Source organism: Hylobates moloch, unplaced genomic scaffold (assembly GCF_009828535.3).
Source record: "Hylobates moloch isolate HMO894 unplaced genomic scaffold, HMol_V3 SCAFFOLD_22, whole genome shotgun sequence".
Classification (NCBI taxonomy): domain Eukaryota; kingdom Metazoa; phylum Chordata; class Mammalia; order Primates; family Hylobatidae; genus Hylobates; species Hylobates moloch.
The window spans coordinates 46,532,871-46,549,565 of NW_026652297.1; the positions used below are offsets into that span (position 1 = coordinate 46,532,871).

General features: G+C 40.7%; 1 protein-coding gene across 4 annotated transcripts in view; it reads right to left on the minus strand.

Moving 5' to 3' along the window:
- Window positions 1-2,557: 2,557 nt before the first annotated feature.
- Window positions 2,558-16,695, minus strand: part of KAT6A (lysine acetyltransferase 6A) — a 127,712-nt gene continuing 113,574 nt past the window's right edge. For all 4 annotated transcript variants that reach the window (XM_032144429.2, XM_058433297.1, XM_058433298.1 and 1 more), the window contains 4 exons: window positions 15,806-16,013; window positions 13,864-14,463; window positions 10,307-10,619; window positions 2,558-7,922 (listed from right to left, as the gene is read on the minus strand). In XM_032144429.2, the coding sequence (XP_032000320.1) occupies window positions 5,260-7,922; window positions 10,307-10,619; window positions 13,864-14,463; window positions 15,806-16,013 (3,784 nt within the window). In that variant the 3' untranslated portion in view covers window positions 2,558-5,259. The remainder of the gene's footprint in view (window positions 7,923-10,306; window positions 10,620-13,863; window positions 14,464-15,805; window positions 16,014-16,695) is intronic.

The window sequence follows — 16,695 nt, forward strand, 5'->3', positions numbered from 1 at the left end:
CTTTGTGCATGTATAAACTAAAAACAGTTAAAAATGAACTCACCATCCCAGAGAACACATTCACTACTTCTTTTTTGAAATGGCTTAAACGTGACTTTCAGAAATGTCTATTTAGTAAAAAGTTAAATGTTAGAACATTTTTTCCTTGAAATAACAAGAATGTGTATTTCACACTCACAGTTTGTTCGTAATAGCCACAGGAAAACATTCCCTATGACTATCTCTGTCCAGGGCTTTAAAAGACCTCAAAAACCAAAGTCCATCATATCCCAGGCTTTCCTTATTTTAGGCAAAAATGACAGCTGCCACTTTTTGAGGCTTTATGCAATTGGTATACCAGTATGTAGGCTCCTTACTAACAAAGCTAAAAATCTCCATGAAGCCCAATCTGTAGCTGTCACTCTGGAAAGAAAATCTATGGGTCTGTGTTGTGTTATGTAACCACACCAATTTACATAACAAACCCATCCTGCCCACTAACAGAAACTTATTAACAAAAATGGGTTGGGTTTTATTCTGGGGACTATAGGCTTTTACTTGGATGACCGTGCTCAAGAATTCCAGACACGACCAGGCGTGGTGGCTCACGCCTGTAATCCTAGCACTTTGGGAGGCTGAGGCAGGCAATTACAAGGTCAGGAGATCGAGACCATCCCGGCTAACATGGTGAAACCCCATCTCTACTAAAAATACAAAAAATTAGCCTGGCGTGGTGGTGGGCGCCTGTAGTCCCAGCTACTCGGGAGGCTGAGGCAGGAGAATGGCATGAATCTGAGAGGCAGAGCTTGCAGTGAGCCGAGATGGCGCCACTGCACTCTAGCCTGGGCGACAGAGCGAGACTCTGTCTCAAAAAAAAAAATAATAATAATTCCAGACACTTGCCAACACTAAAAATGTTACTCTAAATGATATTTTGAGTTTATAGGAATCATTCATTTGAATTTTTAGATTTCTTGAATATCACATCAATAAGTAGAGCTCCTTTCCCCCACCACTCATCATAAGGATCCTGCATACTCTGTTCTGCCAAAGATAGCATTTTTTGTTTCTTTCACTATTCCTTTCAATTACCATCACCATTGACCCACATCTTGTACATTATGAAAAGACTAGAGGAAGGAATCTGATGAAAATCACCACACTGCCTGAGCTGTGATTTGGATAATTTGAAATAATAATTTTCACCTAAAGAGCTGGAACTGTGAGGCTGCCAAGACTCTGGTGTTCAGGGAGTTCATACAGGTGTCACCATGCTACAAAGAAAGGCCAGGCACCACCTGAAGTGCCCAGAAAGGCTTTAAAAGAATGTGATTCCTGGTGCTCTAGTTTCTGAAAGTTCAACGATAGGTTGGTGGACTAGGGCTCTCAGTATCACACACACTGACCGTGTGTCATCCTCCCCCATCTACTGTCTACAGGAGATGGAGAGACAACAAAGAAATAGGAGCACCTCCCCTACTCCGAACAACTCATTTGTTCCTTGGCTATACATGGGATTATATAATTCAAATTATACTTAAATGCAATATACAGTAAAAGCATTTATATGTTTTTTCAAAGTCTAGAATACAGTCTTTGGCCACATTATCTCTTATATTGAAAAAACAGAATTGCTTTATGTTGAAATCACTTAAAGCAAATACTCTTCAGTAGCAAAGGCAAGAATGTTTTCAAGACAATCCACTAGTAACTGTATAGCAGTGACACAGCCTGTGTCCAAATAATGGTTATATAAGCCAGCCAAGAAATCAAGGGACATAAACCATTCCTTTTGAGATGACATGATTATGCTGTCTAAACTTTAAACAGCATGAAATTCAGAACAAATGTCTGCTATAGGTAGTATCATGTACAGTTCCTCAATTCCTCAGTGTGAAGGGGCAGAGGAAGTGTGGAGGCCACTAAAACTTGAACCTGCCTCACTGCCTACCACCAGAAACTAAGGCCAATTTCCCAAAGTGAAATCTAATTTTCTGGACTCTGCCTCCTGTCCACAATTCTAAATGATGAGAGGCAAACACAACCCAAGAGACCACCAAAAAGTAATCAGCATTCAGGGCCTTGAATTCTGGCAAAAGGAGAATGACAAATCTTCCTAGATTACCCAATTAGGTAAAATGAAATGAGAAAAAAAAAATCCACAATGCTTTCCTTTAAAAATACTGTTACATTATAAAATAAGATCTATAAAAATTACTCCTCCCATTTATCACAAGTCTAGGAGCTACTTGTTATTGCAATTGCTTTTTTTTAGGCGAGTGGGGGGGGACAGGAATTAAAATCCCTTTAGAAGGTTTTCATATGAATGCCCCTACAATATCCAAAGTAGGGTTACTGTGCCATGTTCTTTGGAAATGGAAAACCCATCCATATTGTTGGCATTTAAACACAGACATAAATGAAAACTGGAATTTCAAAGCAAAGGCCACGGACTTGTACTTCTATAATAAAGAGGAAAATGAAAAGACTAATGTTTATAGGTCTCTGGGTGTAGAACAAGAATTGAGGAGTTCTGACATACTGGGGAGGGAGAAAAATTCCACATACAAGACAGACATCCAAAATGGCTCAACATAATTTATTTTTTATGTTAAAATGTACAGAGTTCTTTTGAAAGTACTTGCTAGAAAGGGGAAAAAAAGATATTACATACAAGGAGAGGAAGGGAGGCCGGCTGGCCCAGGAGCGCGTGACATGGAGAGATACAAAGGCATCTAGGCACCCCTTCCCCTTAGCTTACAAGTCACCATGAACAAAGTACAAAGAGGTTACAAAACAGGAAAAGCAAATATAAACAGACAGGATAGACGTGGCTTCCTTTGTACATGCGGCTTTTAGAGGCATCTGGAGCTCTATTCACACACGCTAGAGATCTCTTTAAAGAGAATTTTTATCTTTCTTAAAATAGTTTTTAATATTCTACAACAAAGATAAAAAATTTTAAAGATGGAATGAAATGAAAAAGCTCTTATTTTAAAAGGCATCAAAGTCACTAACAGTGAGTTTTTAAATTTCTTTTTTAGAAGATTACCCAAGTTATCTTGCTAAAAATACATTTTTTTAAAACAGAAGTGAAAAAATGACAGGTACCAATATTACTGTGTTGGATAATTTCTTTTATAATATAGAAAAGAACTTTTTTTTCTACAATAGTTCTACAGTCACAAAGAGGCTTGTGGAAAAGGGAGCTGCCCGATTGAATTTTTTATAAAGAAACAAACAAAACCAAACACAACTGCAAACCAACAGAAACTGAATTCACGGCCCTCATTTCAACAGCTTCTCCTTCTGCCTTGACCCACCCTCCTCCCAATATACCTCCCTCCCGACCCACCCTGTCCCCACCCCAACCAGGAAGCAATGACACAGCTGAAGATGTAGGGCGATGGCAGCACAGTGCACTTTCTACATAGATGACTGGGAACTGGAATAGTATATACAGAGAAACTGGGTCCTACACAGCCTTGCACATGCTCAGAGCTGAGAGCGGGAAGATGTGGAATTCTGCCTGTTTCTACCTAGCACGCTTGAGAAAGTCAATTAAAGTGTATTAAAAAAACCAACAAACCTGTGCATTTGAAAAAAGTTAATGCCTAATTAGTACTTTAAAAATTTATCTATATAAAATGTACAAATAAAGGAGAGAATTTAATGCTTACAGATATTTCTCTAAGCAGTACTTCCCCCTTTTGGATATTTGACTGCACATACCAAGTGGTATAAGAGTTTCCATCTTCTAATGATGGAATATATGTATATGTGTGTGTGTGTGTGTATATATATATATATATATATATTTTTTTTTTTTTTTTTAACCTATCCCTGGAGCAAGTAATAGGAAGAGAATGGGCAAACTGGTTGCACGAGAGACGAGAATGGAGTTGGGAGCAACACATGAACTTGCGTTATAACATCCTGCTGTCCAGATCTGCCCTACTGTGCTGGTGGTCGATCTGTCCCTCTTCTCATTAGCCACTCACAGGAGAGGTGCTTGTGCACTCTGATTCACAGGGGATGAACTCAGGATCTCAAAAGACAAATAAAAACTAGAGGTATGTATCATGTAAATAGCTATGAAACTCACACCATGATCTCCCTTCTGACACACATCTGCGCCATCTCTTCCAACATAAAATAAACAGTTTCAATGGTTTGTCAGTTATTTTTCAAATCACTAAAATGTACAGTCATCCACCAACAATTTAAGAAAGAACCTAAGAGGCAAATCACTGGGGACTGCTATTTGAGTTTTATCAGTCAAAGGCTCAAGCATCAAGACCCTCAGTTAGCATTTCAAAGTACATACTAGAAACAAGAGGCTGGGTGGCGTGTGTGCGTTATGGCTGATTCACCAGGTGGTAAAAAAACAAGAGGTTTATCTCCTCTTTTTGATTGTTAATTGACCATCTCTATTCCTCCAAAGGCTGGATTTGGATTGCAAACAGCTTTTCTCTGAGATTCTGCTGTTAATGAGACTTACAGTATTTTTGTGTCTCTGAGTGCTGAGTGGGAATATTTTAAAAAAGAAGAAAAAAATTATATTACACTTGATTCAAGAACAACAAAGATTTCAATGAAGTCCGTCTATAAAGAAACATTCTCGGGGAAGGGTTTCAAGAGGTGTGTGTGTGTGAGGAGTGGAGGGGATTTTAAAAGGAGAAGCATTTTCCTGCCTCACTTTATTAATAATAATAATAATAATATTAACAATAATAATAAGTTTAAGGAGCTTGGGTTGTTCTCCATGTCCCCGTCCGAGTCTCCCCTAAGTGCCTCCTGCTGGAATGAAGTAGGAAATGAAAGGTTGGGTTTGGAGGAAAGGGTCTGGTTAACCCTTGAGATGTATATAACATTTAAAAATGACAACACTGGGAGCTGCAAACAGTGAGGGGAAACATACATTTTAAAATAAAGATAATTCACTTTTACACAAATTCTGTCCATGTGGTATGTAAAGAAAGTAAGGCTCTTTTTAATTATGAAAAGATTTTGTGCATGTTTCCCCATCCCCCAATCCATTTTTAGATGAGTTCTACTGTAAAATGTTCAAGATTGTGAAGAAAACCAAAACCCAGAACAAAATGAACCCAAAAAAAGAGAAGATCAGGTTTTCTAAAAAATAAAATAAACCAAAGAAAAATTCCTCTAAATCTACAGCAATATTTTAACTGGAAAAAGGTCCATTTTTCTCTGGTTTGTCAGTATAAAAGGTTCCTTTATTTATATATATTTAAGTTTTTGATTGCAAGTTCATCTTGCTCATCTTCTCATGTAAGGTCCGTTGAGTGACTGCTTGGGCACGCCAGCAGCATTCATGTAGCTGTGATGAGAGGGGCCTGTGTACATCATGTTCCCATGAGGGTTAGGCTGCATAGGCTGCTGGGTATAGGCCTGGCTCCCCATCATTCCCATCTGCATCTGCATAGGATACTGTGCTGTCTGGTTCATGTAGGCAGGGTTACTATGGTAACTGCTGTTCATCATGGGCTGTGTCATTCGATAGCTGTTCATGGCATTCAAGGTGTTCATATTCATGGAATTGACATTATAGGCAGGAGTAGGCATCAGATTAACCCCCATGTTCATGCCACGCTGAACAGCTAGTGCTCGAGGGCCAGCCTGCATGGCAACTGCCGATGGGCTGCGGCCATACAGCTGCTGCTGGTGAGCAGCCGCAGAGGGCAGTGGCGCAGACTTGGAGCGGATGGAAATGTGCCCCTTCACTGGCATTTGCCCTTGCAATCTCTGCGTGTGAGGAATGCCAATGTTGGTGGCAGACATGTTGCACTGAAGCAGAGGAGACGTGAGGTTCATGGTAGTGGATGCCAAGTTTGGGGGTGGCGTCATGGTGGCTTGTGCTTGAGGAGTCCCAGCTAAGGGATGAGATGGAGCCAGCTGAGCCAGTCCTGTATTGGACAGAGAAACACTGGTTGCATAGGAAGTCACAGCAGGAGAATGGCTATAAGGCATGGCATGAGGGTCCATAATGGTGTTGGTCAGCTGCTGCAGCTTGGCTAGGCTGAAGGTGGCTGATGGTTGAGAGTAGCTGCCGGCACCAAAATCCCCTGGAATCCTCTCATAGATACTTATGTTCCCAGTGCTTCCAGATTCTGGTATCTCCATGATCATAGGAGCTGGGGTGAAACTGTTATTCATACTACACTGTGACAGCGGGGGCTGCTGCTGGGGAGGGGGTGGGGGTGGAGGCTGCTGGGGCTGAGGCTGCGGCTGCTGCTGCGGCTGCTGCTGGGGTGGTGGAGGCTGTGGTGCTGGTTGTGGTTGTGGCGGCGGCGGCTGCGGCTGCTGTGGAGGCGGTGGTGGCGGCTGCTGCTGCTGGTTACTGGGAGGCCTCTCCACCACGCAGCTCTGAGGTGACTTGATGCTGCAGTTGGCAGCAGGCTGGACGCTGCTCTGCTGCATCATGCTGCAGCTGCTGCCCATGCTGGCCATCTGCTGAGTGACCACACAGCTGCTCTGGGTGAGGCTGCTGGAGGACGACAGCCCACCGTAGGAGCAGCTGCTCTGGGAAGAGCTGTTCCCACAGATGCTGCTGCCCATCGTGGAGTCGTAACTGCTCGGGTTCTCATAGTTTTCAGTGGTGCTCTCAATGCTGCCCAGGTCACTGAAGCCGCTGTCCACCACCTGCTGAGAGTGGTCTGATACGGAAGGCACATCCATCATGGGGCTGGTCTCCATGTTCTGCATAGAGGGTGCGGACAGGGATCCTTGTTCTGGGCTGATCTGGGTGTAGCCACTCTCAAGGGCAGGCACGTTGGGACTGCTGACCGAACGGACTGACTGGCTGGGGTGAGACTGAACAGAAGAGATAGGGCTATTATGTTCTGACGCATGACAGTCTTCAACCATGGACATCTGAGGGTCCTCGTCAGCCTGGGTGTAACTCTGCAGGGTCTGACATGCCGCGAGAGTTTCCTCACAGTCCTGGTAGGCGCCCTCATGCTCATTGCTTTCTTCTTGAGTCAAAGACTGCACTGCCTGTACAGTTTCCAGATCCAGTTCACTATGAGGAATCTCTTCCTCCTCTTTTAATTCGATTAACTCTTCCTTAGTGTGGGAGTCTTCTTCGTGGTCGTCCTCAGACCCAGGCATCTGCTCTGACACCACGGACGTGTCATGGGAAGGCTGCTCCTCTTCGGAATACAGCTCAGTTTCCTCTTTATCCTTTATCTTTTCCCTACTCTTCTGCATATTAGCATCTAAAAAAGACTCTTGAACACCAGGCTCCTCCTTGACATCTTCCCTCGTGGGCTGTTCCTCTGGCTCCTTTTTCTTTGTGGACTCCAGGTGGCCATCATCCTCATCATCAGCGTCGTGGTCGTCATTCTGGGCAGTCTCTGCAGCTGCATCCTCCTCCTCCTCTGGCTCTGGCTCCTCTAATTCCTGCTGCTCCTCCTCTGACTGCCTCTGCTCCTCTGAGACACGGGGCTTCTCTTCTTCCTCCTCTACCTCGGGCTCCTTGGTTTCGGTCTCAGGACTATTGCTGCTGTCTGCTGGAGAGGCTGCTGGGACTTCACTGCTGGCTGCATCCTCTTCCTCACCCTCTTCAGCCTCTTCTGCCTCTGCTTGCATCTCCTCCTCCTCCTTCCTCTCCTCGGGTAGGGGCATGTCTTCTTTTGGCTCAACAGTTTCTTCACTCTCCTGGATCTTGGGTTTACGTCCAGCTTTAGGAATGGAGACGACGGGCTCAATGACGCATGCTTGAGTAGAAACTGGCATGATTTCCCGACTCAACTTTAATCCTGGTTTTCGACCAGGTCTTTTCTTCCAGTGGATTGGTTTGCGGCTCTTGCCTTTGGGCCATCCCTTTTTCTTTTTCAAAGGTGTGGATGTATCTGGCTCAAGAGGAGAATTCTTCACATCACGTTTTCGCAAAAGAGATACTGGCTTTAGGATAGGAGTGTCTATACAGGAAGGAAAAAAAAATAAAGACAGGTTACAAGGTCTTAAATTTTCTAGTTCCTTCTTCTAAGACTAGCATATACAATAGAAATGACTTTATTAATCATTACTTTTTATAAACTCCTGATTGTCTTCATTTTAAAGTTAAGAACCTAGAGGATAAAACTAATTAGTGACATATTCTAAGTCACACAGTGAATTGGCAGAACTATGAAAGAATCCTGGTCAACATTATGTTATCAGACACTAGTTAGAACCAATTCAAGACTATCATCATCGGCTGCATGGCTGTGGGAAGTTACTCTACATTTCGGTTTCGTCATCTGTAAAATGGAGATGAACTTTATAAAGAGGCAAATAAGTAGTAAGCAGTACTTTTATCAAGTTGTCTCTACTAAAAGTTACAAATTAGCTTATTTCCTCTTTTTTTTTCTGCTTGTGATTTATGTTATCTCTCTGATTTTCTTAGTTTCCACAAATCATCACTTAGGTAGTATGATGAGCCAATTACTCTAGGCCATGACTGAGCCATCGTACGCGAACAGTTGTTCAGTTAATGTTGTGTTTGTATGGGAATAGCTGCAAAGCATTTATTTAGTCCTAGACAAAAACTGACATTTAGACTTAGACAAACAAGAAAAAATTAAAGCACCAATTACATTCATTAGAAATAAATTTTATATTATTAGCATTTTTAAAAAACTATGGTAAACTATATGTAACATAAAACTTAAAATTTTAACCATTTCTAAGTGTAAGTTCAGTGGCATTAAGTACACTCACATTCCCTATTAATTTTTACAGAATAAGAATACTAAGCAAGAACATGATGCGGTGGGGGCACAGCTACAAAGACACAGTTAGTAGTAGTAACTTGAAAGTCAAAAAAGGAAATGGCTGCATCAGCAAAAATCTAAGTCAATGGGAACTTAATCAGGGGTACTATTTTAGTGTACAATGATCTAAGACAGAATATAAAGTGCCAAATTTACAAAATAAACTTTTAGTTTCCTAGCTACGTATTTCAAAATATAACAAGTTAAACTTTGTAGAATCATTCATGATAGAGCAAAGAACACATTCATCTTATCACTATATTAAAAGTATTTGTTGGCCAAGCAGGGTGGCTCACACCTGTAATCCCAGCACTTTGGGAGTCTGAGGCGGGCGGATCACTTGAGGTCAGGAGTTTGAGACCAGCCTGGCCAACATGGTGAAACCCCGTCTCTACTAAAAATACAAAAATTAGCTGGGCATGGTGGCGTGCACCTATAATCCCAACTACCTGGGAGGCTGAGGCACGAGAATCGCGTGAACCCGGGGACAGAGGTTGCAGTGAGCTGAGATTGTGCCACTGTACTCCAGCCTGGGTGACAGAGGGAGACTCCATCTCAAAAAAAAATAAAAAATAAAAAAGTATTTGTTATATAGAAAATATGAGAATGGGGAAAATGCAAGTTTATCTTCTAGACTTGAAACTGACTGAATTTTTAAAAGAATTAAAAAGTTCAACCAGTTAATGCATAAAAGCTAAAGGTTTATGTACCAAGATTGGACAAACAGATTTCTTCAAATTTGCCCAACAAAGTAAAAATGCTCATTCTGGGCCCATGCGAGATAAACACACTGCAGATGCAGGCAGCATGATACAATGGCGAAACTTTAGGCTGGGGTGAAAAAAAAGACTTGTTTCTGACCTGGCTCATATATATGAGACCTAGTTTCAGTATCTCTAGAGAAGAAATGACAACTAGGCTGCTTTAAATGTAAATAGTTGTATTTGTATCTATACTATAAAATTTATTTTGAGTTATTGTTACCATTTGTGAGAAATTTACTACTAGTTGGGTAAGACACATTAGAGATACAATTCAGGAAAGACTCCTGAACAGATCTGACACAAGTTCCGATTTACATGAATCTACTCTTTCTGGAGAATTATCTTCTTAGCATTCACTCATTTAACACTACTTACTGAGCGCCTGGCTTAAGCACTCAGCATACACCAATGCGCAAAACAGCCTAAGTCTAGAGAATGCACATTCTAGTGAAGGGTTACTACATCTTCCTGATGCTAAGTCCAACTCTCCCATTAACTAAAGATTCTGATAAAGGCTTAGAAAGGATTGGGCAAAAAAGAACAGTTGCCTAATAGTAAGATATTTTCTGCAGAGGCAAATTAATAGAGGTTCTAAGTTGAAGGGAAAACACATTTAAAAATCAAGATGGATACACTTGATACAAGTTTTTAGAGATTGCCAAACGTTCCTTTTCTTGCTTAGTGGGTTGTGTTCATTTTTCAGCCTTTTTACTAAAGGGTCTGTCACTGCTACCGCTGTATATCTGAAGACAATAAACCACAGTAAGTGAGTTCTGTAAAACATACCATCAGCATCATCTGACTCTTCATCTTCTTCTTCATCTTTAGACTTCCTCTTAGAAGAGGACTGACACCTGAGTACATCCTGCGAAGACAAACGATGGAAGTATTCTCTAGAGAAAAGTTCATTTTCATCCTCTTCCTCCTCTTCTTCATCGATCTCAAACGTGGGTTCTAATCTTGGCATTGGCCTCTCGGAGTCAGAATCTTCAAAAGGTTCATCTAACACTTCCGTGGTCTCAGAAATAGTTTCCGTAACTACACTGCTATTGTGGTGTTTGCGCTTTCGGACTCTCCTCCTTCGGTGGAGAAATGGTTTCTGTTTAAATAGAGAAAGCAAGTATTTACAGTTATGAACACTATCTTTCCTATTAATAACACGAAAACAGTTTTAAAACCAAATAGAATTAGCACATATAAAATGAAGACGTTGTTTGCCAAAAAAATATTTTGAATATTATTTCAAAATACTACAGTAAGATAATATACTTATTATAAATACAAAGGTGTTAGGCAATTGAACACAACTTTGTATAAGAATAGGTGGCCATCTCCAAATAGCAGACATTATAATTCTCTTAATAGTTCAGTTAAATTTAGCACCCTAGAGAGTTGCCTGTTTTAATACTGAAATGACCCAGAAGCTAATCCCTTAACTTTTCCAACTTAAGAGCAAAAGAGAAATAAAGACACTTTGTCTTATAGCACTACTGTGAAGGTTTGCAGAACTATCAGTAAAGTTGTATGCCATTTTCATTAACTACTCATAAAAAGTTGTGGAATGTGGAAATATGGAGCTGAAATGTATTACTCGGTGTTAGTGAAACATTTCAAAAGTAAAATAAATCTGTTACTGAAATTTGGGCACATTGAGCACAACTTAAATAGCTAAAATTATACAACTAAATAGCTAAAATTATACAACTAATATCACAAAATATGAGATGATGCCCCAGAGATTATCTAATCCAATCCCTTCATTCTATAGATGTCAGAGAGGCTATAGGACTTGCTTAAGTTCACACATCCAGTCAAAGTATTTATTCATTAACTTCAAAATTACTTTGCATGTGCGCTTACTGCCTGTTCTTTTTCTTAACATGATTTGTTTTACTTCATAAATTGGCAATATAAGTGCTAGGATGACAAAGATCTATTCGTCATGAGCACGCAATGAACAGCAGTTAGTCAATGTTCAACTTTTCTCTGCTTCAAACTTAATAGGTCCCAATCGAGGATGTAATTTTCAAATTAGATTAAAAATGGCCCTGGTCCTTGGAAAAAAGGCTGATTCTAGGACTAGGGCATGAAATATACAAGATGAACTTGAAGCATCTTGTAGTGCCAGAAAGGAAATGCTTAAAAACAAACAAAAAGACCCCACAATGACAACAACAGTATATATGTTAAACACAGGAGGCCAGGCGCGGTGGCTCACACCTGTAATCCCAGCACCTTGGAGGCCAAGGCAGGTGGACTGCCCAAGCTCAGGAGTTCAAGACCAGCCTGAGCAACATAGCAAAACCCTGTCTCTATCAAAAGTATAAAAAATTAGCCAGGCATGAAGGAACATGCCTGTAGTCCCAGTTATTCAAGAGGCTGAGGTGGGAGCATTGCTTGCATCCCAGGAGGTGGAGGTTGCAGTGAGCTGAGATCATGTGGCTGCACTCCAGCCTAGGTGACAGAGTAAGACCCCATCAGGGGCGGCGGGGAGGGAAAGGAAGCAGCAGCCCAAGAGGGAAACTGAAAGAAAGAGCTCCTAATGGTCAAAACTGGAACAATTTGAGCAACAAATTTTAAAAAGTAGTAGTATTGGATTATAAACTGAAGTATCACGTAAATATCTGGGTCAGTAATGATATAAATAAATGCTTGGATAAATAAACAGATGAGGGAGAAAGGACAAATCTCCCAAGCAGAAACTCAAATAATTTATGCTGAGCCTCCACTCTGAGGGGGTAGAAATCTTAAGTGTGGCTATGCACAGTGACTTCCTTTCAGTAAAGGGAAAAGAGAAGTAGAAACCTGACAAACAATATCTTAAGCCAGGTCATCAAAGTTAACTTCAACAGGGACAAATCATATTGATAATACCCTCATATTTGATACTTGTTTCTTTTTATTTTTACAGACGGGGTCTTGCTATGTCACGCAGGTTGGACTACAGTGGCTATTTACAGGTACAATCATTGCGCACTACAGCCTCCAGCTCAAGTGATCCTCCTGCCTCAGCCTCGCAAGTCGCTAGGATTACAAGAGTGACCACTATGCCCAGCTTCCCTATACATACTGATAGATATATGCCGACAGGTACCCTTTAATTATGTGATGAGAATGGCACTTTACCTCTATGGTCTTCCTCTCAAGAATATATTACCCTATTCTAATATCACAAGGGATCATCTACAAAATACCTGACCAGTCATTCTCAAAACTGTGAAGGCCATCGAAACTAAGGAAATTCTGAGAAACTACCACGGCCAAGAGGAACCTAAAGACACACGACTACTAAAGGTAATGCGATATGCTGGGTGGGATCCTGGAACAGAAAAAGGACGTTAGGGAAAATTATGGAAATCTGAATAAAGTATGAACTCTAGTTACCGATGTATCTACACTGGTTCAGTAACTGTGATAGATGTATCACACCAATGCAAGGGATTAATAATAGAGGAAATTGGCTGGGGTATGTGAGAACTCTCTGTACTTTCTTTGCATTAATTCTGTAAATGTAAAACTGCTCTAAAGATATTATTCTTAAAAAAAAAAAAAAAAAGATCCTGTCTTGCTTTTTAAGACCCTGTAAGGAAAGGAACGATTGTGCTGCTTTGGCTGGAAGCTGGCTGAGTGGCTCTTCCAGGGAGCGGCCTTGCTTCAGTCTGGCTGCCTCCTGGCAATGCTTAAAATCCACTCCATAGCCTGGGATGTTTCTGGTAAACGGCTTAACAGAATTCATTATCATCATCGTACATTATTTAATAACTAATTGGCTATGATTATGATGGAATATAGTTTAGAAAATATTTTTAAAGCAAGAGAGACCACATTAAACCACTGGAGGGATGTGTGAGAAGTGGGGAGAGTAGAGAGAAAACAATAGCACCCAAGATGAGCTACTGTACTCTGAGTACCCCAAAATATAGGGCAGCACTATGTTCACTTTCCAATTAATTATGTAATATTTTGGCCTCCTTTTCTAATATAAACACTTCTAATCTGTACATACTTTAAAAATATCTTTGAAGCCCCTAAAAGTCATGATTTGAACATCAAAACCAGTAAGCTAAAAAAAAGTTTGTTTGCATCCCAGGAGGTGAAGCCCTTAAATAAGCTTATGATTTCTAAGTGAATTCCCATGAATCAAAGTCAAAGTCAAACACACACACATCTCAAATGTTCACTGGGAAGATCTTGAGCTACAATATACAGAGTTAGCTTAAGGTTTATAAAGCAATGCACTAGGAATTTCTAACTTATACTCTTTCAGAACTGTAAGCTAAAACGAAAAGGTGTATGATAAACTGGAATTGGAGGAAGAGAAGACCTGGAAAGAAATGCGTTACCTTTCGCTTCAGCGTGGGCTTTGTGAGAATTGGTGGCGAGCTTGACCGAGGGCTTTCCAGCTCCTCCTCCTCCTCGCTGCTCTCACTGAAGCCCCTGAGGACAGCCCTGTCACCCTCACTGTAGCGGCGGGGCAGCCTCTCATTTCCTTCTGTTAATCTGCACTTCAGAGCCTCAGGGCTTTTCTTGAGCTGTCCTCGCCAGGGCTCAACCCCCTCACTGAGTCTTCTCTTGGGAAGGTCAGGTTTCTCGTCCTGGCTTGGCTGCTCCTCAGAAGCCACCAGCTGTTCTTCACTTTCAGTGTATTGTTCCTGGGTGGCTTCTGATTTCTCCCCACATTCTCCATATTGTTCCTGAGGAGGTGAAGACGTCTCTTCCAAGAGCAGTTTAGAATCTTTATCACCAAAACGTTCCTGGGTTTTTCTGTTCTTCCTCCCCCAGCGGCCCCTCCGAGATGGCTGGCTATTTGCAGGAAGACTATCACGAGGAAGGACTTGTTTGTTCAAACGTGTAGAACTGACCGGAGCCATAACTTCTGGTTTCTTTTCACTTTCTACTGAATAAGAATCTTGTTTGTTCTCATGAGACACAGACTTTCCCACCTGATTTTAGAAAATAAAACAATGCTGGTTAATTTTTCAGTCTTGTTTGCTTACATTTACCTATTCTAACCTTTTAAGTACTGAGAGAAGAAAAGGAAACTGAGCTTTAAAAAGAAAATGATCAATTATTTAACATGGCTATTTCCTGTTTCAGCACTGCTTTAAATTCTGTATATGCATTTATTATTCATTTAACCTCCCCAACAATCACAGGAAGTATTACCACTACAACTCCACTTTACAAATGAGGCGTGTGGAGTAGAAAAAAATTTAAGTAATCTGCCCCAGGTCACGCAAGAGCAAGAGAAGATGCTGGGATAGAAAGCCTGGCAGTCTGACTCCAGAGCCTGTGCTCTGAATCTTTCTGCAGTACCACCCTCAATAAGCAAAGTGAATACTATTGTTCTTTTAAATGTTAAATGAGATTGTTTAATAAAATTTCTCAGAAATAAAAATTTGTAAACAGGGTGGAGGAGACAGGATCTTGAGACATGGGCAAGAGGAAGGAGGCATTTGAGAAATATGAAAGTTTATGTAGTTTTAAAATTTACTTTTATTCTGAATAATTTCATTTTGAAAATTAAACTGCACTAAAGAGGGGCATGAGGTTTTTTATGTTTATTAAAGAAGGACACCGGTGTTGAAAAGATGAAGCACTGCTTAAAAAAAAAAGCTATAAAAGTATGCATCACATGAAGAAAAATACTGACAATGACACATGCACTACAGTTCACCAGCAACCCTTTAACGGCTAAAGAGAGCTGTGTGCCCACAGGATGTTTTGGTGCCCCATTAGAAAACATACACAAGTTTACAATAGTTACTTAATATTCTATTTAAGGAAAATGTATCTCCATTTCATTTTGTTGTTTTTTTTTTTTTGTAGAGATGGGGTCTCACTATATTTCCCTGGTTGTCCTGAACTCCTAGTCTCAAGCAATCCTCCCGCCTGGGCCTCCTAAAGCACTGACATTACAGGCATGAACCACCACACCCAACCTCCACTTCATTTTTAAGAACTGTCAGATTTGGATTCAATTCAGATTTCTCAACTACTATCCAGCTTAAAACTGAGCTGCTTCTTGGCACCCTGGTAAATATTTTTCTCACAAGTAACACATTATAAGAAATTTGATGGTCTCCTCCTAATTGTCCAAAGCTTAAAAATACTTAAGTAAACCAGGCCCAGTCTTCCTGAAATCTCTACCATTGAAATAAAACTCTTGACATTCTAATGTGAATTTACTTTTCTGTGAAAGATGATCATAATACATTATCATAGATACTCATGAAATCAAAAATATATCTTCTGTCATCAAAAATAGACTATTCATCCCCTTACACTGATCTCTAATTCTCTTTCCTGGCACTGTGGCTCTTCGTTTTCTCCTTCCTCAGCCTCCTCTTCTTCCTCCTCTGAGACCACAGAGTTGGACACTATGACTGGAGTCCAGCGCAAACATTCTGGATCTACATCTACAGGTCGCAAATTCAGCTGAAGCTTTGCCATGTGATCCTGGATAAGTTTTTCCCGGCGGATAATCACAAATCTGGAACCAGAGAAAAGTTTATAGCAATCAACAATGTACAACGTGTACATAAAAATGAATGTGGAGATGAGACCCCTGGTGAAGCATGTAGATGATAGGTGCTGCAAAGACAGCCTGCCTGGGAAGATGGAACGCAGAAATGTGCCACCACATGAGACGGCCAGGAGTTTGTGAAGCAGGACAAACGCTTCGGTCTCTACCGTGGCCGCAGGCTGTTTTCACTGCCTGCTGTCTCACACGTTCCGCTCCAGAAGTTCCGCTGCTCTTCGGCACTTGCTTTTCTATTCTCCATTTATTTGGCTCAAATGCCTCCTTTCTTTGTGACCTTTTTCTGACCACTTTAGTGAAGGGTGAACTGCCTGTTTTTCCTTTCAATCTGTATTCACTTTGTGCCATTTATATGAAAATTTAACAAGGGCATTTTATTTAATGACTGTTTCTAGAGTGGTTACTTCTTGTATTGTGAAAAAGCTCCCAATACTAGAAGATGAAAGATTCAGTAGCTTAGGTCCAAAAATTAGGAGGAGTATCAGAAAAACAGTTCAGTTTAAAAAGCATATAAATAGACTATATATAGACCATATATATATATAGTCAATCAAATAAAATATCCTAGAAAGGAAAATGATATCTCATTATCACCAAGTATATCATTTATATTAGTTAATGCCCTTTCATCAAT